This window comes from Mustelus asterias, chromosome 9, assembly GCF_964213995.1.
Source record: "Mustelus asterias chromosome 9, sMusAst1.hap1.1, whole genome shotgun sequence".
Taxonomy (NCBI): Eukaryota; Metazoa; Chordata; class Chondrichthyes; order Carcharhiniformes; family Triakidae; genus Mustelus; species Mustelus asterias.
The window spans coordinates 125,630,101-125,652,838 of record NC_135809.1 but is presented as its reverse complement, the minus strand read 5'-3'; the positions used below and the strand labels follow the sequence as shown (position 1 = coordinate 125,652,838).

The following is a 22,738-nucleotide window of genomic DNA, read 5'->3' as shown; positions in this document are numbered from 1 at the left end:
CATTAACACTGCAATGAAGTTACTGCGAACATCCCCTAGTCGCCACACTCCTGCGCCTGTTCGGGTACACTGAGGGAGAATTTAGCATGGCCAATGCAATTAACCAGCACGTCTTTCAGACTGTGAGAGGAAACCGGAGCACCCGGAGGAAACCCCACGCAGACACAGGGAGAACATGCAGACTCCACACAGACAGTGACCCAAGCTGGGAATTGGACCCGTGTCTCTGGTGCTGTGAGGCAGCAGTGGTAACCACTGTGCCACCATGCCGCCCATAATGAAGGAACGGCGATATATTTCCAAGTCAGGATGGTGAGTGACTTGGAGAAGAACGTCCAGGTGGTGGTGTTCTCAGGTATATGTTGCTCTTATCCTTTGAGATGGTAGTGACCATGAATTTGGAAGCTGCTGCCTAAGGAGCCTTGGTAAGTTACTGCAGTGCATCTTGTAGATGGTACACACGGCTGTCACTATTCATTGGTGGTGAAGGGACTGAATGATTGTGGATACGTACCAATCCAGTGGGCTGCTTTGTCCTGGATGTTGTTGAGCTTCTTGAGTGTTGCTGGAGCTGCACTCATCCGGGCAAGTGGAGAGTGTCCCATCACACTCCTGATGTGTGGTCCTGTGTTGTTGCCGTACCAGGTTCATGCCTCAGTTTTAGATCTCCTTGGTGCGGCCCTGGCATACCTTTGTACCAACTTGAATTATTTAAAGGCTTCGAGCCATGTTTGTGTTTGCCTAAGGAACTGAATTTATGCAACAACTTCATTTAATAAGCCAACCTGGTGACAGTTATATGTGTTTATTCAGGAGATTTGTGAAGTTTTAAAGCTAATTATAAGATGTGATGCATCAATCCCCCGTTACTACGGCAACCATTTCGGAAAGCGCTGCAAGTCTGGATGCTTTTGGGGTAGTGTGCTTAGCACCTGAAATACCGCAACACATCACGCACTGGAATCATTGTACCCAAACGAGAAAGGAATTAAATGTTCATTAACATGTCTTTAAAAGATTTGGATAGTATCGGAAAGCAGAGATGCAAAGTATCATTTCCATTTGTGCTCCGTTTAGCTGTATTTACTTTGCTGCCAGTGGCGTTCATGCTCAGTTACTGCACAATCTGTTAGTTTCTCTGGCAGCCTTTGCACTGTGTGGCAGGAGGGTGGTGTCATTTCAACATTATGCCATTACATTGCATGTAACAACAGCCACTTGGCAGGAAGGGGGGGATTTCATTGAGATGTCATATATTATTCAACGCGTATAACACTGCATAGGCTGATTGCTGCAAAATATAACGCTGCTATACATAAAGTCTTTAACACAATTGAACTTGATATTTCACCCATATTGATCTGTGAAGCGTGCGGGTTTCATGCAACTGGATGTGGTTAAAAATCATCGGAATTATATTTGCTAAACATACACAGTCTCAGCAGTGTGCAATGGGCACAAGGCTTCGAGAGCACAGGTTCTCAGAACATTAAAGACAGCACCTCAGGGTTATAAGGCTGTGAAGATAGCTAATGGAATTCTGGTTTTATCCCAGAGGTACAGAATTTAAAAGTCAAGAGGTAATGATGAAACCATACAGTATCTGTAGAATTGAGCTCCGTAGAAAGCACTATGAACACTGGAGAGGGTTCAATAGAGATAGGGTAGGATGCTGACGAACAACAGAGGAAATAAAAGTCCCCAAAGAACACATGAAAAAAATTTGTGTTTTTTAAAATTAAACAATGAAGATCATGACCACATATTAGTATTTAAAATGATGAAAGAACGTGGCAGGGTAGATAAAAGGCTGTCTATTTAATGCAGTTGGGAAGTCAAGATTGAGTGGCTACATACACAAGTTCAAATGTAAGTGATACAGATGGCATCGTGGTGGCACAGTGGTTAGCACGGCTGCCTCATAGCACCAGGGACCCAGGTTCGATTCACAGCTTGGGTCACTGTCTGTGCATTATCTGCACATTCTCCCCATCTGCGTGGGTGTCCTCCCACAGTCTGAAAGGTGTGCTGGTTAGGTGCATTGGCCATGCTAAGTTCTCCCTCAGTGTACCCGAACAGGCGCCGGAGTGTGGCGACTAAAGGATTTTCACAGTAACTTGATCGCAGTGTTAATGTAAGCCTACTTGTCATAGAATCCCTACAGTGCAGGAGGGGCCATTTGGCCCATTGAACCTGTACTGACAACAATCCCACCCAGGTCCTATCCCCGTAACCCTACATATTTACCCTGCTAATCCCCTTGACACTCAGGGGTAATTTACCATGGCCATCTTTGCACTGTGGGAGGGAAGTGGCGCACCCAGAGGAAATCCATGTACATAGTCACCCAAAGCCGGAATTGAACTCGGGTCCCTTCCGCTGTGAGGCAGCAGTGCCAACCACCGTGCCACCATTGTGACAAATATAGGTAAATAAATAAACGTAGCTTAAACTTAGAACTAAATGCAGTGAGATAGAGTTGTAGAATTCAATTTCAGGCTCAGTGTTTAAGGCTTTCACAACATCAAAATTCCAGGTCAAATTGGAGAGGTTGTCAAAGGAAGAAAAGTTGAAGGAATTTGGGAACAGGATGGATTGTATATGCCAGCAGAAACTGGTTGGGTCACATATTTCTGTTTTGCAACTTGTAGGTGATAACACAGTGGTAAACTTTTATTAGTCTCCACAAGGATATTTATTTCGCTGATTCAAGCATTATTTTCTTGCTGAGTTTGCAGAATTTTTGCAATTCCTTTGATCATGGTAACATTCTGTGCCCGCCTATGCCTGTTACCATTATTTCCCGTGTCATATCCTCCAGCAATTTTGTGAGGAAAGTATCAAATACGCAAAATAACAGTTGCAAAGTGGAGTTTCTCTGGAGAATTACTGGAGCCTTGATAATATAAGATGTGGTTGCTGTTAGCCGCAGGAGCTAGATACTCACTTCCAAATTCTGTAAGTGTTAATACGGGAGAATCTCGGTAACAGACATGGTTTGATGATGAGTATTTGCTTCAGAGGAATCTGTTTGTAGGCCCTTTGACTATGACATGAACAGTTCAAAACATGTCTCCAGTTATTCTGGCAGAAGCAAATTCATCTGTTTTTCAATTTAGTGCCAGGGGGAGGCGCTGGCCTAGTGGTATTATCGCTAGACTGTTAATCCAGAGACTCAGCTAATGTTCTGGGGACCCAGGTTTGAATCCCGCCACGGCAAAAGGCAGAATTTGAATTCAATTAACAAAAAATATCTGGAATTAAGAGTCTACGGCTGACCATGAAATCATTGTCGGAAAAACCCATCTGATTCACTCATGCCCTTTCGGAAAGGAAATTTTACCTGGTCTGGCCTACATGTGACTCCAGAGCCACAGCAATGTGGATGACTCTCAACTGCCCTCTGAACTAGGGCAATTAGGGATGGGCAATAAATGCTGGCCAGCCAACAATATCCGTGTCCCACAAATGAAAACTGCTTAGGAAGGAAGGGAGAGATGGTGTAGTGGTAGTGTCGTATGTTAGTAATCCAGAAACCCAGGCTGATACAATGGGGGCATGGGTTCAAATCCCATACCATGGCAGCTAGAGGAATTTCAAGAAAATTAATAAATGAAATCTGGAATTGAAAGTTAAGTCAATAATGACCAGGAGGCTATTGTCAAAACCCATCTGTCCTTTTAGGGAAGGAAATCTGCCATCCTTTTACCTGGTCTGACCTACATGTGACTCCAGATCCAAAGCAATGTGATTGACTCTCCGCTACCCACTGAAATGGCCTAGCAAGCCACTCAGATTTTGGGAATTAGGGGTGGATAACGAATGCTGACCTCATCAGTGACACCCGCAACCCATGAAAGAATGGGCTAGGCAGTGAGTCGGGTTGGGGATTCCCCCGTTTCCACACAGCTTGGTAGGGTAATATGGATGTATATGGTTTTAGTATACTAGTCTATGGAGACACTAAATGTACTTTTCACACTTTGCCCTCCTCTGCTTTAACTATTCACACATTCTCTGGGTCTTGCAAATATCTTTTATTTCTACTTTTTCAGCCTGGTTCATTATCTTAAGCCATTGTCATTTCTGGTGCCCCTTATTTTCATTTAATCACTTCTTTTTCACTTGCCAACATAGAATTTACATTGATCTACCCACGTACAAGCACATCTATTGTACTGCAAGTTGCAGCACTTCATTCAAAGATCATTTAGCACTAAATGCCAGTAATATATGAGAGCACAGCTGAGTTGCTAAATTTCAGGGGCCATTTCATGTGGTGTCCATACCCAGGAGGTCAGTAAAATTGTCCCAAGTGTTGTGTCAGTCAGGATCACATCCTGAAGTTCAAATCTTTATCAGAATCTCCCAAACTATCAGGCAGAAATCAATTCTTTCTCTTCAGACTGTCTGTGTGGAGTTTACACATTCTCCCCGTGTCTGCGTGGGTTTCTTCCAGGTGCTCTGGTTTCCTCCCACAGTCCAAAGATGTACGGGTTAAGTTGATTGGCCATGCTAAAATTGCTCCTTTGTGTCAGGGTTATTAGCAGGATGAATACATGGGGTTACGGGTATACGCCCTGGATGCGAGCATTGTCAGTGCAGGCTTGATGGGCTGAATGGCCTTTTTTGGCATTGTAGGGATTCTATGAATACAGTCTATGAACTTCTGCAGCTGAGATAAGATGGGTGGGCCGGCTCATTAGGGTTGGGGCAGGGAGTAGAAAGGTTATAGGGTGACGTAGTAGGATTCAACATTATGAAGGAAGATGACAGCATGTTTGGAATGGAGTTGAATGTACTACTAAGATACCTTCCACATATGATAGCAGAGTGCCATCACACCTCTAGGATAAGGCAAAGGTAGGTAGGTTCTTGACTACCAAGTAAGGGAGTTAAAGTTTAGGGGCAGGGCGGGAATGTGGAGTTGAGGTTACAATCAGATCAGTCATGATCTTATTGAACAATGGAGCAGGCTCCAGAGGCTGAGTGACCTACTCTCTGTGAAGACTTTATTTGGGATAATTTGCTCAATTCACATTAACAGGGCAAATCGTAATGATTCAGTTCAGATTTCAGGGACTCTTCTCCAAAACAGTCCTAAGTTATTGACACAAATCGGCACACATACAATGCTTCAGTTTGTATCGTCCTAACTATGCTAGGGATTGTGGGTTTTAACAAAAAGAAAAGTTATGATCTGCACATGTCAATTCAAACTAACAACAACACATTTATTTTAGAAGCTCTAATCTGCACAGAGGACAAACTGAAACTAAAGAGCAGCCGGTGCAATACCCCAATGACATCACCATCAAATCATGTGATTGGCTCTTAAAGCAATCTGCAACCACTTAAATATAAAGCATACTTACACTTTTACTTCTGTGATCATGACAACAAATGTCTACAGTGTTATACATAGGATCAGTAATACTCTTGACACAGTACTATGCACCATTAATCACGATACACAGTCAGTAAGAAAGTCCATCAGGAGGACATCTATTCCTCTTTTGACATTCTGGAATTTGGCTGCCCTTGACCCTCAAAGTATAAATAGGAAATTCAGTAGACACTTCTTCTCTTGGAACTAACTCTGCATTATTCTCACATGGAATATTGCAGAGACACAATCATCAGACAACTCCGATTGAATTAAGTCTTTTGGAGTAGTATTCACAACACAGGGGAATAAAGAAATTGGTACCACGGGAGATAATTCTGAGAAATAATTTCAAGATGAGAACAATTGGTCAATATGGTGTTGCCAAACTAGTTCATCTTCAGTTTGAACTGTGTAAGAAATTGGACCTGTTTTTGCTAAAACGACGGCTGGTACCCATTTCTCATTTGTGGCATAATCACACACTAACATTCAATCTCATTGTTGAAATGAGTGTTGTTTTGTCTTTATCTCTCATGCAGCAACTTGAGATTGTTGTTGATGCTCTGCTATCTCTGAAGTTTCTGGGAATAACAAATCACATGTTGTTCTTGACTTTTTCTTTAAGAGTAGTAATGCAAGTCAACTTTGGTTAGTCGCATGAGTAGAGTTTCTATAAGATTTTTTGATTTTATTTGATTTATTATTGTCACATGTATTAATATACAGTGAGAAGTATCGTTTCTTGCGCGCTATACGAACAAAACGTACCGTTCACAGAGAAGGAAACGAGAGTGCAGAATGTAGTGTACAGTCATAGTTAGAGTGTAGAGAAAGATCAACTTAAAGAAATTGAATTAAGGCATTGTTAGAGAGTTTAAAAGAGTTAGAATGAAGTTTTAGAAGCATAGAACGAGAGTAAAAGGTAGAATTAGAAGGTATGCTGGGCACAGCTTGGAAGAAGTCACCTCGCTCCGGTGCCATCTTGGAAAATAAATGTCAAAAAGCTATTCACACAAGGTGATAATGAACCTTGTTCTCTTGAAGCTTTAAAGAATGTTTCAAGGACTGTACAAATATTTCAGCTAATCCATTGAATGATAAGTTATATGCTGAATACCATTTACTTTGAAATAATCCTCAAACTCTTGTGAAGTAAACTGTGAGCCATTATCGCCAACAATCTGTTCCGGTTTACCAAATCTTGCAAAACTGTCATCAAGTTTTTCGATGGTTTGTTCTGTTGTAGAAGATCTCATGATAACAACTTCTGGCCACTTTGAGTGTACATCAGTGATGACCAAGAACATGTAACTCTCAAATGGACCAGCTAAATGTACGTGCAATTGTTGCCATGAAGTTTTAGATCACTCTCAAGGGTATAAAGGAGACAGTGATGACATATTTCTTATTCATGCAAAGGGGGGTTGGCAATGGCCCCCTTTTTCCTTCAATCTGAGCATCCAGACATGGCCACCAAAAATAACTTCAAGCTAATTCCTTCATCTGGACTATACTAGGATGTCCTTCCTGTAATTGTTCAAAAACCCTTTCACGCACACTAGGAGAATTGAGCACTTGGATTCCCCACAATAGATACCCACTTTGGATGGTCAACTCAAGATTTCCTGATGCATATGATTTCAAATCAGGATGCGTATGATGTGTTCCAGCTATCGTTCCTTTCAGTATATTATCCATCACCTTCCCCATCAAGGGATCATTCCTGGTATGTCTCTGAACTTAAGAAGCTGTCACATGCAAATGGTCTACCAGCAAAAAGAAATAAAGAATATTAGTAAAATAGTTGGTGGTGCTTCTAAAATAACGTCCATTCTTTTAGGTGTTTTATGTAGGCCATTGTGATCAATAACGCGACCCAAATACTGGACTGATGTCCAGAAAAGTCACACTTTCCTTTCTTGATATGCAAACCATTTACTTGAAGACATTCCGCTGTTGCATCTAGATTATTTAGACCATAAGACCATAAGACATAGGAGCGGAAGTAAGGCCATTCGGCCCATCGAGTCCACTCCACCATTCAATCATGGTTGATTTCAACTCCATTTACCCGCTCTCTCCCCATAGCCCTTAATTCCTCGAGAAATCAAGAATTTATCAATTTCTGTCTTGAAGACGCTCAACGTCTCGGCCTCCACAGCCCTCTGTGGCAATGAATTCCACAGACCCACCACTCTCTGGCTGAAGAAATTTCTCCTCATCTCTGTTCTAAAGTGACTCCCTTTTATTCTAAGGCTGTGCCCCCGCGTCCTAGTCTCCCCTGTTAATGGAAACAACTTCCCTACGTCCATCCTATCTAAGCCGTTCATTATCTTGTAAGTTTCTATCAGATCTCCCCTCAACCTCCTAAACTCCAATGAATATAATCCCACGATCCTCAGACGTTCATCGTATGTCAGGCCTACCATTCCTGGGATCATCCGTGTGAATCTCCGCTGGACCCGCTCCAGTGCCAGTATGTCCTTCCTGACGTGTGGGGCCCAAAATTGCTCACAGTACTCCAAATGGGGCCTAACCAGTGCTTTATAAAGCCTCAGAAGTACATCCCTGCTTTTGTATTCCAAGCCTCTTGAGATAAATGACAACATTACATTTGCTTTCTTAATTACGGACTCAACCTGCAAGTTTACCTTTAGAGAATCCTGGACTAGGACTCCCAAGTCCCTTTGCACTTTAGCATTATGAATTTTGTCACCGTTTAGAAAATAGTCCATGCCTCTATTCTTTTTTCCAAAGTGTACGACCTCGCACTTGCCCACGTTGAATTTCATCAGCCACTTCTTGGACCACTCTCCTAAACTGTCTAAATCTTTCTGCAGCCTCCCCACCTCCTCAATACTACCTGCTATTTAAGTGCTCAGTGGACCGTGTAACTAGAATATCACCCAGGTAACATTCTGTACCATTCAAAATCTGAACCAGCAATCTTTGGAATAGGGCTGGTATGGATGTTATTCCAAAATGCAATCTTTTGTAACAAAAAAAAAAGACCTTTATGAGTAACGACGGTAAGCAATGGTTGATATTCAGCGGCAACATTCATCTGCAAATATGCTTATGAAAGATCAATCTTGCTAAATTTTCCACCTGATAGCCCGGCAACAACTCTTCAATTAAAGGAAGCATACATCGATCAGCACACAACATTGGATATATGGTTGTTTTAAAATCACCACAACTATGAACTGAACTCGTTTCATGACAGGTACAGGCTTGGTGGGCCAAACGGCCTGTTCCTGTGCTGTACTGTTCCTTATGCTAGGTACGGTGGGAGTAGTCCAGTTACTTATTGTAACTGGCTCTAAAACACCAGTGATAATAATTCTTCTTCGACCTTGGGAAAAATTGCTTTGAGACTTTTTGGTTGACTATTAGACTTTATCTTGAGTTTCACTTGAGTTTCCCTTCATTGAACCAAGTGTCTCTTCAAATATACTCTTGTATTGATCCAGAAGGTGCTGTATGTCTGTCTTGGCATTGACCACATCTGTTGACAACACTCCGGTTAAGCTTTATCTTCTCCAACCATGCTCTCCCAAATAGAGCTGGAAAATTACCATGGACCACACGGAGGGGCAACTCCACGGTTTGTCCATTCAACTCTACGTTGGCCATGATGTAACTTTTTAATGGCACAATCTCTTTCATGTATGTCCTTAAAATCACATCAGTTGGTTTTAAAGGAAGATACCTTATCTTTTGCTGCTATGTAGTCTCAGGGATTAGATATGGAGCAGCAGTATCAACCTCCATCCTAATATATTCCCCACTTGACTTCAGAATCACTCAGAATACATGTGATTCACCCTGTAGGAAACAAAAACTAAAAAAGCAGCTTGTGCAACATCCTAATGACATCACCATCAAATCATGTGACTAGTTCTTAAAGCAATCTGAAGCCATTGTATGTATCACAGCTGGGTTTGGCTCCTGCTCTGACCAAGACCACAAGAAACTACAAAGGGTTGTGAACTTAGCCCAGTCCATCACTCAAACCAGCCTCCCATCCATTGACTCCGTCTACACGTCCCACTGCCTCAGAAAAGCAGTCAGCATAACCCCGGACATATTCTCTTCCATTTTCTTCTGTTGGGGAAAAGATACAAAAGTCTGAGATCACGTACCAACCGACTCAAGAATAGTTTCTTCCCTGCTGCCATCAGTCTTTTGAATGCACCTACCATATATTAAGCTGATCTTTCTCTATATCTTAGCTGTGACTGTAACACCAAATTCTGCACCCTCTCCTTTCCTTCTCCCCTATCTACTCTATGCACGGTATGATTTGTCTGTATAGCGCGCAAAAAACAATACTTTTCATTGTCTCCCAATACATGTGTCAATAATAAATCAAATCAAATTTAATATATAACAGAGTTTGAAACCCTATTTCAGGCAATATGAAGGTGGGATTCAAACCCAGGTCCCTAGAACATTACCCTGGGTCTCTGGATTGCTAGTCCAGTGACAATACCCCTACACCACTGCCTCCACAGCCTGCTCAACCATGGGGCAATTGAAGCCCTTATGTGACCAATTAATGACCATTGAAATGTCTCCTCCCGCGACTGCAGGGATTCTGTCTGCAGCAGGAGAGTCCCATGCCAGGAAAAGCCTTAGTGCTGGGCTGACGGGGGTATGCCTCCTATTTGGGCACCCTTTGCCTACCAAAGGCCCTCCCAAGTTGTGAGTTTACCTCCCACTGCCTTTTCAAACTGTGCCATCACACCTCACACCAGGGTCTGTCTGCCTGCCCCCAGTAAGACCACAGACACACCATGTATTTGGGCTCCAATGCTAAACACCGTCAAAGGACAAACAACAGTACAGTTCAGGAACAGGCTCTTCGGCCCTCCAAGCCTGCGCTGATCATGATGCCTGTCTAAACTAAAACTGCATGCGGAGTCCGTATCCTTCCATTCCCGTCCTATTCATGTAATCATCCTTCCTTGCTGACTGTTGTCCCATCAGTGGCCACCGCTCCCAGTGATCTGCCAGGCCTCTGACTGGCTGCTAGCTCTCATAGGTGGGGCTTCCCCTTGGTGCAGGGCAGACACCACCGCTCAAGCCCATTAAGGGTTATTGTTAGCGTTAAAGTTACTGTCCGCAGGGTGAGCCCCTCAGTTTTATGATGGGGTCAGTGGGGGGGCAGGGTTAGTGCAGAACGACTGCTCGCAGTGTGTAACTGAGCTCGAGGTCTCTGAAACATCAGCTAGGCAGCAATATGCCCTTTACAGAAGGACAGCTCATTTTTCTTTTTAGTTTGGCATCACAAGGACAAGAGAGAGAAAGAATCACGCTGTTCCACTGGGGGGAAAAAAATAGATGTTGTTGCCAACCCTCAGAAGATAAGGCAGCCTCTGTGAGCTTTGCAACTTAATTCGCTGCCACTTCACCTCCATGGATGTTCATCCTGAAGAGAATCTCCACCTCGCTCTGATGAATTTCAGTTTGAAATGTGAGGAAAGGTCAACTACCAGAGATGTCAGCTCCAGTTTCTCACGCAGCACATGCTAGCTGACCCGCTTAGTGCTTCCAGCATCCTCTCTTGTTTCCAGACTTTCAACAGCTGGAGTGTTACAGTGCCAGATGACGATGCAGCGCACAGAATCATATCGTTCAATCCAGCAGGCCCCCACTGACTCCTCGGTCAAACTTCCGATCAATCCCACTCTCATGTTTTTTCCCACCGGCACGGTGGCACAGTGGTGAGCACTGCTGCCTCACAGCACCAGGGACCCGGGTTCGATTCCCGGCTTGGCTCACTGTCTGTGCGAAGACTACACGTTCTCCCCGTGTTTCTTCCGGGTGCTCCAGTTTCCTCCCACAGTTCGAAAGCCATGCTAAGTTCTCCCTCAGTGTACCCGAACAGGCGCCGGAGTGTGGCAACCAGGGGATTTTCACAGTAACTTCATTGCAGCGTTAATACTTGTGACACTAATAAACTTAAACTCAAATCTGTTGTGGATTTTAATATTGAGTATGCATTGCTGCTAAATTGTCAGACTGCTTGTCCAACATCCGGGATTGGATGCACGGAGATTTATTCCAATTAAATTTTGGGAAGATCGTAGAATCATAGAATCCCTACAGTGCAGAAGGAGGCCATTCGGCCCATTGAGCCTACATCGACAACAATTCCACCCAGGCCCTATCCTCATAGCCCCATGTATTTACCTTGCAAATGCCCCTGACACAAAGGGGCAATTTAGCATGGCCTATCCATCTAACCCGTGCATCTTTGGACTGTGGGAGGGAACTGGAGCACCTGGAGGAAACGCACACAGACACGGGGGGAACGTGCAGACTCCGCACAGACAGTGACCCAAGCCAGGAATTGAGCCCGGGTCCCTGGCGCTGTGAGGCAGCAGTGCTAGCTCCTCACAGATGCTGCCAGACCTGCTGAGACTTTGCAGCATTTTCTCAGCGCTAACCACTGTGCCGTCCAAGGGTAGGAATCTTACGGCAGGCGGTATTTTCTGATCCCGCATCAGTGAATGGAGATTTGGCTGAGCTCCGAATTCTCCATCCTCGCTGCAGCAATAGCGGGGTATGAATGGTCGGTAAGATCGCGCCCAAGGTCTTTTTCTGAGAAATTCAATCCTTTCACCAACAGAGGTGAAACTCTGGATGCAACATTAAGTTCAACAACTTCAGATCACGGTTTATTTTGTATTCTTTGCGCGAGTGTCAATCTGTATCTTTTTCTCATGTTTTTGCTTTCAGTCAGTTTGACTTATTAACACCCTGCTGTTAACACTCCCTCTGGAACAATACTCTCCCTGCTCCTTTCTTACCACCGTTACCACTCTCTGCCTTGAGTTACGTGAGATCTTTGTCAATTAATCACCCCTGCCCTCTAACCTATCCCTGACCCCCTTTGCTCCACTTGCCCCTTACCCTTTTTCCAACTGCAGAAAACCCATCATATTTCTGCCTCTCTTCAGTTTTGAAGATGAGTCATATTGGACTGAAAACGTTAACTCTCTTTGTCTCTTTCCACCGGCAGTGCCAAACTTGCTGAGTTTTTCCAGCACTTCTGTTTTTATTTCAGACCTCCAGCATCCGCAATATTTTGTTTTCATACCACTGAAACCATCCCCATTCCAAACTCCGTTCCCTAGCGACCAAAACCATCTCTCTCCATGGCAACTTGTCTGAAACTAAACTTGTCATGTTGTAACCCTGATGTCATACTTCACACCGAGGTGATCTTCTGGCCTCATCCGGACACCCACATGAAGGCTACGCTTATGTCCACCTCCATAACGTCGCCAGAACTCACCCCTGCCTCAGGTCATCTCTGTAGATGAAGGTTTCATTCATGCCTTGATTAACTCTGGATGTGATTATTTCATGTCTCCTACTGTCTACCTTTCATGCATCTAAGATCACCTAAAATTCTGCTGCCCATGTCTTAACTTGTGCAAAGTCCTGTTACCCTATAACTCTTCTGCTCGCTGACCTACACTTACTCATTGTCAGTATTAAAGTTCTCATTGTTGTTTTCAAATCATAGAATCCCTACAATGCAAAAGGAGGCCATTCGACCCATCAAGTCTACACCGACTCTCCAATAGAACATTCCATCCAGGCATTATCTACACCGACTCTCCAATAGAACATTCCATCCAGGCATTATCCCAGTAACTCACTTATTTACCCCACTAATCTTTGGTTTGATTTGATTTGGTTTATTATTCTCACATGCATTAGTATACAGTGAATGCCATGATGTGGAGTTGCCGGCGTTGGACTGGGGTAGGCACAGTAAGTAGTCTCATCACACCAGGTTAAAGTCCAACAGGTTTATTTGGTAGCACGAGCTTTTGGAGCGCTGCTCCTTCATCAGGTGAGTGCACTTAAATCCTGCACTCACCTGATGAAGGAGCGGCACTCCGAAAGCTCGTGCTATCAAATAAACCTGTTGGACTTTAACCTGGTGTGATGAGACTACTTACTATACAGTGAAAAGTATTGTTTCTTGTGAGCTATAGAGATAAAGCATACCGTTCATAGAGAAGGAACCGAGAGAGTGCAGAATGTAGTGTTACAGTCATAGCTATGGTGTAGAGAAAGATCAACTTAATGCAAGGTAGGTCCATTCAAAAGTCTGATGGCAGCGGGAAAGAAGCTGTTCTTGTATTGGTTGGTATGTGACCTCAGACTTTTGTATCGTTTTCCCAATGGAAGAAGGTGGAAGAGAGAATGTCCGAGATGTGTGGGATCGTTAATTATGCTGGCTGCTTTGCTGAGGCAGCAGGAAGTGTAGACAGAGTCAATGGATGGGAGGCTGGTTTGCGTGATGATTACACTGGTTTGCGTAATCCCCCTAACCTACACATCTTGGGATACTAAGAAGCAATTTAGCATGGCCAATCCATCTAACCCACACATCTTTGGTGTGTGGGAGAAAACCGGAGCATCCAGAGGAATCCCACGCGGACCCGGGAGAACGTGCAGGCTCCACACAGTGACCGAAGCCGGAATTGAATCCGGGGTCCCTGATGCTGTGAGGCAACAGTGCTAACCACTGTGCCACTGTGCCGCCCAAGGATAGGAATCTTACGGCTGTTCACGCCAATGGGATTTTCTGATCCCGCGTCAGTGAACGGAGATTTTGCAGACACGGGGAGAACGTGCAAAACTCCACACAGACAGACACCCAAAGTTGGAATTAAGCCCAGGCAGCAGTGCTAACAACTGGCCACTTTGCCACTTTTCCATGGCCACCCTTCCATGGCCTCACCCCTCCCTATCTCTGGAATCTCCTCCAGCCCCACAATCTCCAAGATATCTGCACTTATATAATTCTGGCCTTCTGTATATCTCTGGTGTTAATTACTCCATCGTTTGTAGTCATGCCTTCAGCTGCCTAGGCCCTGAACTTTGAGTGCAGATACCTTGGAGATATTGGGATAAGTGACCAAAAATGTGGTCAACGAAGTTAAGTTTTAAGGAGTAACGTAAAGGAACGGTGGCACAGTGGTTAGCACTGCTGCCTCACAATGCCAGGAACTCAGGTTCGAATCCAGGTTTGGGTCGCTGTCTGTGTGGAGTTTGCACATTCTTCACATGTCTGTGTGGGTTTCCTCCGGGTGCTCCAGTTTCCTCCCACAGTCCAATGATGTACAGGTCAGGTGGATTAGCCATGCTAAATTGCCCCTTAGTGTCGGGGGACTAGCTAGGGTAAATGCATGGGGTTGTGGGGATAGGGCCTGGGTGGGATTGTGGTCGGTGCAGCCTCAATGGGCCGAATGGCCTCCCTCAGCACTGTAGGATTCTATGATTCTATAAGAGAGAGAGAGAGAGAGAAGTAGAAATCAAGGCAGAGGTGACTAGGGAGAGAATTCCAGGGCTTAGAGTGTAGGCAGTTGAAAGTATGGCCACCAACAATGGAGCGATTAAAATCAAGATGCAAAGGAGAACAGAATTGGAGGAGCACGGAGGTCTCGGCAGGTGTACGGCTGGAGAAGATTACAGAGACAGTGACATGGAGGGATTTGAGAACAAGGATAAAAGTTTTTATCAAATCAGTGTATTGAGGGACTGAACCAGTGTAGGTCAAGGAGCCCAGGAGCAATGGACAAGCAGGACTTTGTGTGAGTTGGGGAGATGTTGACAGCCAATGGAATGTTCAACCCTTCCTGAAATCATCTGGGTAAGTGAATCGGATTCTGGCAAGTAGACCACATCACCCGCTCCCATGGCTGGCCACTCCCTCTCATCCCAGTTTGTGCCCCAGGTCTGCTGCTGAAGAGTGGTGGCAGCCTATCATTTGAAAAATCGCACAGAGCTTTCAGGTACAATCAGCTGCTTCACCCATTTCACACCATTGAGTGGACCAGCCAGCCAATGGGCAGGGGAGCCATCAGTACAATTTTGTTTTCTTTAAAGGAGCAAGAACGATTTCTGAAATTCAAGTTTAAAGTTCATTTATTAGTGTCGCAAGTAGGCTTACACTAACACTAACAATGAAGTTACTGTGAAAATCCCCACACTCGCCACACTCCACCCACCGCCTGTTCGGGTACACTGAGGGAGAAATTAGCACGGCCAACGCACCTAAGCAGCACGTCTTTTTGCAGGAAACCGGAGCACCCGGAGGAAACCCATGCAGACACAGGGAGAACGTGCAGACTCCGCACAGACAGTGACCCAAGCCAGGAATCAAACCCGGGTAAAGGCAAATTACTGCGGATGCTGGAATCTGAAACCAAAAGAGAAAATGCTGGAAAATCTCAGCAGGTCTAGCAGCATCTGTAAGGAGAGAAAAGAGCTGACGCTTCGAGTCCAGATGACCCTTTGTCAAAGCTAAAAGGCATCGAAAGTGGGAGATATTTACCCTGTAGGGTGAGGGAATGAAAGATGAGTCATAGCCACAGAAACAAGGGGAAAGGCTGCAAATGGCAGTCCATAGAGAGAATAAAAGGTGTGAGTGGCCAAACAGCAGAGAAGCTGAAATCAAAGGGTATCAAACCAGGGTCCCTGGCACTCTGAGGCAACAGTACTAACCACTGTGCTACCCTGCCGCCCAAGGGTAGGAATCTTATGGCTGTTCACGCCAGCGGGATTTTCTGATCCTGCATCAGTAAACGGAGATTTGGCTGAGCACCAAATTCTCCGTCCTCGCCGCAGCGCGAGCAGCCAGTAAGATCGCGCCCAAGGTCTTTTTCTGAGAAGTTCAATCCTTTCAGTTCGCTCCCTTGAACTGGAACAGCCACACCGAACGTTGCAAACTTCTGTCCCCGCACGATGCGAGCGCTGTTTACAAAACCGATGCGAGATCCAGATAAACAGCCCGCGTGGAGCTGTCTGCCAAAAGCATGAAGAGTCCTACTGACATCCATCTGATCACCTACGAACATGAGAAAAGAAGTGTCTGAATGATAGCTTTTCTTTCCCCATCTGTTCTGTCTACATCTGAGGCTTGCGACACTTGTTACAAGAAACAAACTTAGCTTTTTTCACACTCCCAATGTTGTTTTTATTACCAGCATCACACGGAATATACACTTAACATAGAACAGTCTGAGGAGCGAGCATCGTGTCTCATTCTGCTGTTGATTCATTTATATTTTCTCTGGCCTCCTTTCCTGGTTGTACCTTGAAGAATTCCTTTGATAAATATATAAGCTCCTTTGGGAGAGATTGTTCTGATTGCCTCTGTATTGATGCAAGCTGATGCATTTCAGGCACATGCGGAACCTTCAGCAACCGTGCTTTTCCTCAATAATCAATTGAAGGCATGAAACAGCGGAGAGTTCCTCCAAGATTGACTTGTGACAATTGTGAAGAAATTGCTTTTCGGCCATCAATGCAGAGTGCGTCGGAGGTAAAAGCTCACACTTCCACCGCACTTACAGACATTTTTGCAGTGCAGTCCATCGAAGGAATCAAAGCAGAAAACAGATACTCACCTTATTAACTTCTTAACACAAGGACAGAGGAAAATGACATCAGTCCCACAAACGGAAAGCATTGCATTACAACACTGGAACACAGGAAGGGCAAACTGTAGGCCATTCTGCCCCTTCAACACTTTCAACCATTCTGTTAAATCAGGGCTGATCTGTGCCTCATTTGTCCATTTATCTCCCTTTATCCCTTGGACCTACCAAAAACCTCTTGATCTCACACTTGAAAATATCAATTAACTGAGCATTTGGAGGAGGTTTCATCTTCCCCCAAAATGTGAACCATGGTTTTTTTTGTGTGGAAGAAAATGCTTCTTTTCTGCTCAACAGCCGAGCTCCAGTTTTAAGATCATGCCCCCCTTTCTTTTCTGAATCGCTTCAACTCATTTTTCTCCAACTTCTCTATTGTTGGCTCATTCTCCCCGTGTCTGCGTGGGTTTCCTCTGGGTGCTCCGGTTTCCTCCCACACTCCAAAGATGTGCGGGTTAGGTGGAATGGCCAAGCTAAATTGACTCTTAGAGTCAGGGAGGTTAGCAGGGTTAATATGTGGGGTTACAAGGATAGGGCCTGGGTGGGATTGGTGTTGGTGCAGACACGGTGGGCCAAATGGCCTCCTTCTGCACTATTGGGATTCTATGATTTTATCAAGTGCCTTTATCATTTTAAAAGCTTTGATTAGTGTCGTAGCGAGCCCCTTTAAGGGTGGGGGGACAGTTGCGGCGAGGTTTCGGAAGGTCATGTGACTAATTTAGCCAGTCAGGCCAATGAGCATGAATCCTGGAGCTGAGCGCAAGGTCTCCCACACTCGACCTGGACACTCGAGTCGAACTAATCGGTAACATCTTTCTCACTTACTTGGCCCGATTTTACCATTGCCATTTTCGGGCGCGAAAATGTGCTAAAATCGGGCGTGAGGCCATTAACGCGATCTGTGCCCGCATCCGTGCAGATGACCACATTACCGAGGCCCAGGAATGGCCGCAATCTGATTTGTGCCCGGAACGGGCGCAACAGCGATTTAAACGCATTTGCATGTATTTAAATTGAATTAATGAACTGCCCGCTCAACTTTATCAGCATTTTCTCCTTTACCACCGCCGATCCGGAATCGCACCGAAATGGACCTGCTGAATAAAAGTCTGATTTGGGCGCTCCAGCTGCTGAAGAGGGGAGTTCAGAGCTTCCAACGGCTCTCTGACTCAGATCAGTGGTGGGGGGGGTGGGGGGAGGGAGGCGGGTCAGATCATTCTCTGGTGAAGGGGTGGGGAGGAAGGAGGAGGCAGGTCAGATGTACCTCTGGGTGGGGGGGGGGGAGGCCAGATCATTCTCTGTGGGGGGGGGGCGGTGGGGAGTGAGGCCAGATCATTCTCTGTGGGGTGGGGGGGGGGGGGGGGGGAGAGGTGCAGTGAGGCCAGATCATTCTCGGGGGGGAGGGGGGCGGGAGGGGGGAGTGAGGCCAGATCGTTCTCTGGTTTGGGGGGGGAGGAGTGAGGTGGGTAAGCTGTATCCCGCATCTCTGGTGGTGCGGGGGGGGGGGGGGGGGGGGGAAGGCCAGATCATTCTCTGTGGGGGGGGGTGGGCAGGGAGGCCAGATCGTTCTCTGGTGGGGTGGGGAGTGAGGCCAGATCATTCTCTGTGTTTGGGGGGGGGGCAGTGAGGCCAGATCATTCTCTCGGGGGGGGGGGGGGGGAGAGGGGAGTGAGGCCATATCGTTCTCTGGTTTGCGGGGGGGAGGAGGGAGGTGGGTAAGCTGTATCCCGCATCTCTGGTGGTGGTGGGGGGGGGAGGGGGGGGGGAGGCCCGATCGCTCACTAGTGGTGGTGCTGGGGGGTGGAGGGGTGGCCAGATGGTTCTCTGGTGGGGGGGATGAGGGGGAGCAGGGGGTCGCGATCGATCTGGGTAGCGATGGGGTGGGTGGATAGTGATGTCTGTGGCGCCATCGCTCCCACTTTTTGCTCCCGGACCGCTTTATCCACTTTATGCGGCCCGGGAACAATCTGACACGGGTGCATTTTTCAAATTTTTTTCTAACTGCGCATGCGCAGTTCAGCGCTCTGATCGTTTCGGGCGCGCTAAGCCCCGCCCACAGCACGATTCAGACCCGCGATTTTTTTTTCAAGCTAAGTACGTATGGGGGCGCCTGAAAGTAGATTTCCAAGTCGGGTCTGAATTGCGCCCAGATTCAGCACTTAGAATGAAAATGGTAAAATCAGGCCCATTGTATATTGTGCTGTATATAGTCCATCATGCGAACCAGCCTCCCATCCATTGACCCTGTCTACACTTCCCGCTGCCTCGGCAAAGCAGCCATGATAATTAAGAACCCCACGCACCCTGGACATTCTCTCTTCCACCTTCTTCTGTTGGGAAAACGATACAAAAGTCTGAGGTCATGTACCAACCGACTTAAGAACAGTTTCTTCCCTGCTGCTGTCAGACTTTTGAATGGACCTACTTCATATTAAGTTGATCTTTCTCTATACCCTAACTATGACTGTAACATTACATTCTGCACTCTCTCCTTTCCTTCTCTATGATTGTTATGCTTTGTCTGTTTAGCGCGCAAGAAACAATACATTTCACTGTACACTAATACATGTGACAGTAATAAATCAAATCAAATCAAATCAAATAGTTATTCCTGTTAATAAATAATTACTCCACTCTCCACAAGATATTGGATTGCCACTCGACATTCCAAGTTTCAATCTCAAGCATGTCCCTGCAATCTGTCCTCATAATTTTGTCCGTTAAGCCCTGCTGTACCTGTGCGGGTGCCCTCTTCAAAGGCCGGCACGTCCTATCCGAGGTATGGAACCTAAAACTGAACATGGTGCAACAGGAGGGATTCAGCCCAATACCTAAATCTTTAAGAGCTACTTCCTTGACCAAATTTTTGGTCATCTGTCCTGATATCTCCTTCCATGGGTCACTGTTAGTTTTTAAAAAAATTTCATGATAAGTTATTTTCTTAAATGCCTTGAGACATTTTGTGATGTTACAAGTGCTGTACAGGTGTATGGGGTGGGGGGAGGGGGGGTGGCGGGGGCGCGGGGTTGTTAGCCTCTGCAAGGCCTTGGCAGTTTGTGGGATATGTGCTGAACAAAAGCAAAATCCTGCACATGCTGGAAATCTGAAGTGAAATCCAGAATTGCTGGAAAATACTCAGCAAATCTGACAGCACCTGTGGAGAGAGAAACAGAGGCTGGAATTTTTCCGCCACACCCGCCCCAATTCCGGGGGCGGGCGAGGCTTGGAGGATGGCATTCTCCGTTGGCCTCGGATAGGATCGTACGAACCTTGGGCTCATGCGCCAGTAAAAGTCCGCCCAGAGTTTTGAGTCCATGACTCTTCTACGGAACTGAAGAACCATATTGGGCTTGAAACGTTAACTCTGTTTCTCTTTCCACAGATGCCGCCAGATCTGCTGAGTTTTTCCAGCATCTCCTGTCTTCAGGAGAGAGTTGGACTACTCATTGTCTAGGGCAGAGATCATACCATACAAAAGGTCAACATCCTGGAGTTGCTTAGATCTTAGATCACGGGGGAGTTGGGGAAGGGGCGGATTTACAGAGATTTCCTTCACCTCATCCAGGTGAGACCACACCTGGAGTATTCTGCACAGTTTTGGTCCCCTTATTTGAGGAAAGATGTAGTGATATTGGAGGCAGTTCAGAGGAGGTTCACTAGATTGATTCCAGAGATGAGGGGTTTGTCGTATGAAGAGAGATTGAACAGTTTAGGCCGAAACTCTCTGGAATTTAGAAGAATGAGGGGAGATCAAATTGAGCGATACAAAATGATAAAAGGTGTGGATAAAGTAGATGTGGAACAGATGCTTCCTCTTGTGGGGCATTCTAGGATGAGGGGTCATAGTCTTAGGATAAGGGGTAGCAAATTTAAAACAGAGTTGAGGCAAAACTACTTCTCCCAAAGGGTTGTGAATCTGTGGAATTCGCTCCCCCAAAGTGCGATGGATGCTGGGACAGTGAGTAAATTTAAGGAGTTAGGCAGATTTTTAATTGGGAATGGGTTGAAGGGCTATGGGGAAAAGGCAGGAAAATGGGGATGAGGAGCATATCAGCCATGATCGAATGGCAGAGCAGACTCGATGGGCTGGATGACCTAATTCTGCTCTTATGAACTTATAATGACCCTGGTTTCATTTTTGCCACTCAGAATTACAAGGCTTTGGTAGGAATAGGGAAAAGAACATCTCATCATGCTGCTCCAAGCAGGATAAGAGTAGGCAGAATCGGAGGACCACTGAGTCATTTTCAGAGGTCAAACATTCTGCTCTTTAGGATTAGAACTGATTCACGGAGACCGAGGCTCTCCCGACTTTGACATCTTCCAGGATTTTTGAAGTTACAGCAATTGTTCCGAGACAGAATGAAGGGAGAAACCAGGCAACTGAGATGAAAATCATTTGAAAATTCACGCGCACCATATTTCTTGAAGAGACTTACTTCAGCATGGGATCCGTGGCACCTTCCAGCACTGAGTTCTCCTGGATGCGGATGGACATGTCAACACTTTTTAAATGAGCATGCAATCAAAAATGTGCGCCTCATTCCAGAGCAGCTGCGATTCCTACCTCGACAGATGGTTCCATTGCCCACATGGCCAGGCTTACAGGTACATCGGTGGCCTCGGACTGTGTTTGTGCAAATTGCCATCTCGTGACAGCTGTGCTGTCCACTTCCACATTCATCACGTTCTGCGGGAGAGAAAGGAGGTTGCTCAAGTGTGCTGATGGACAGGCCTGCAGGCTCTGTTACCCAGAGTCACAAAGGGAAAAGAATCAATTGAAGAGTGTGCCATTCAGATGAATCGCACTGAGGATTGCCCAGTTGACTGAAATGTCGGGAGAGATTGAGTTGCTAAACAAAACAGCAGAACAGTTGTCCTATCAAAGATGCTCATATCCATCGCGTTCATTATATTTATTTCAAGCATGATTGAAACAATCTTTACGGTCAATGAAAAGCACTTCCTCTCAGTAATGTTTTCAGGTCCAATGCATCTCGTTTTACTGCAGCCAGCCAGCATGCAACTAAATAAAGGATAAAAGCAAGTTACTGTGGATGCTGGAATCTGAAACCAAAAGAGAAAATGCTGAAAAATTCTCAGCAGGTCTGGCATCATCTCTAAGGAGAGAAAAGAGCTGACGTTTCGAGTCCAGATGACTCTTTGTCAAAGCTTTGTCACTGCTGAGACTTTCCAGCATTTTCTCTATTAGCAATTAAATAAAGTTTAAGTTTACTTAATAGTGTCACAAGTAGCTTACATTTACACTGCAATTAAGTTACAGTGAAAATCCCCTAGTCGCCACACTCCGGCGCTATTTCAGGTTCATTGAGGGAGAATTTAGCATGGCCAATGCACCTAACCAGCACGTCTTTCAGACTGTGGGAGGAAACCAGAGCACCCGGAGGAAACCCACGCAGACACGGGGAGAACATGCAAACTCCACACAGTGACCCAAGCCGGGAATAGAACTCAGGTGCCTGGCACTGTGAGGCAGCAGTGCTAACCACTGTGCTGCCCAAGACTGCCATTATAAAAGGAGCTCATGTGCAGCTGAAGTGATATAAGATTATCTTCCGCAGATGGTCTCGCAACACTTCAGTAAGTCGGAACTTTGCAATTAAACTACCAGGTTTACGTTAATGTGAATCGAAAACCATTTTGTGTCAATGCAGATCATGCTGTACAGCAGGTTTATGAAACACTAGCCATGCGTAACCTTATTAAAATGTGTATCCGAGGGAGAACTCTCTTCAGAAAAATCAGAAACCTATAATTGCTTTACTCAAATTTGTGTTGTAAAGTGATGGCCGAGAAATTGGATGGTCCGGCATTCTTTGTGTGTTAAGCTTCAAATATGCCCTGCTCATTACAAGCTGGA

At 45.6% G+C, this 22,738-nt stretch overlaps 1 protein-coding gene across 2 annotated transcripts in view; it reads right to left on the bottom strand.

Annotated features, from left to right (window-relative positions):
* LOC144498984 (protein kinase C-binding protein NELL1-like) overlaps nt 1-22,738 on the bottom strand; it is an 893,123-nt gene that overhangs the window by 299,418 nt on the left and 570,967 nt on the right. For both annotated transcript variants that reach the window (XM_078221009.1, XM_078221010.1), the window contains one exon: nt 21,425-21,547. In XM_078221009.1, the coding sequence (XP_078077135.1) occupies nt 21,425-21,547 (123 nt within the window). The remainder of the gene's footprint in view (nt 1-21,424; nt 21,548-22,738) is intronic.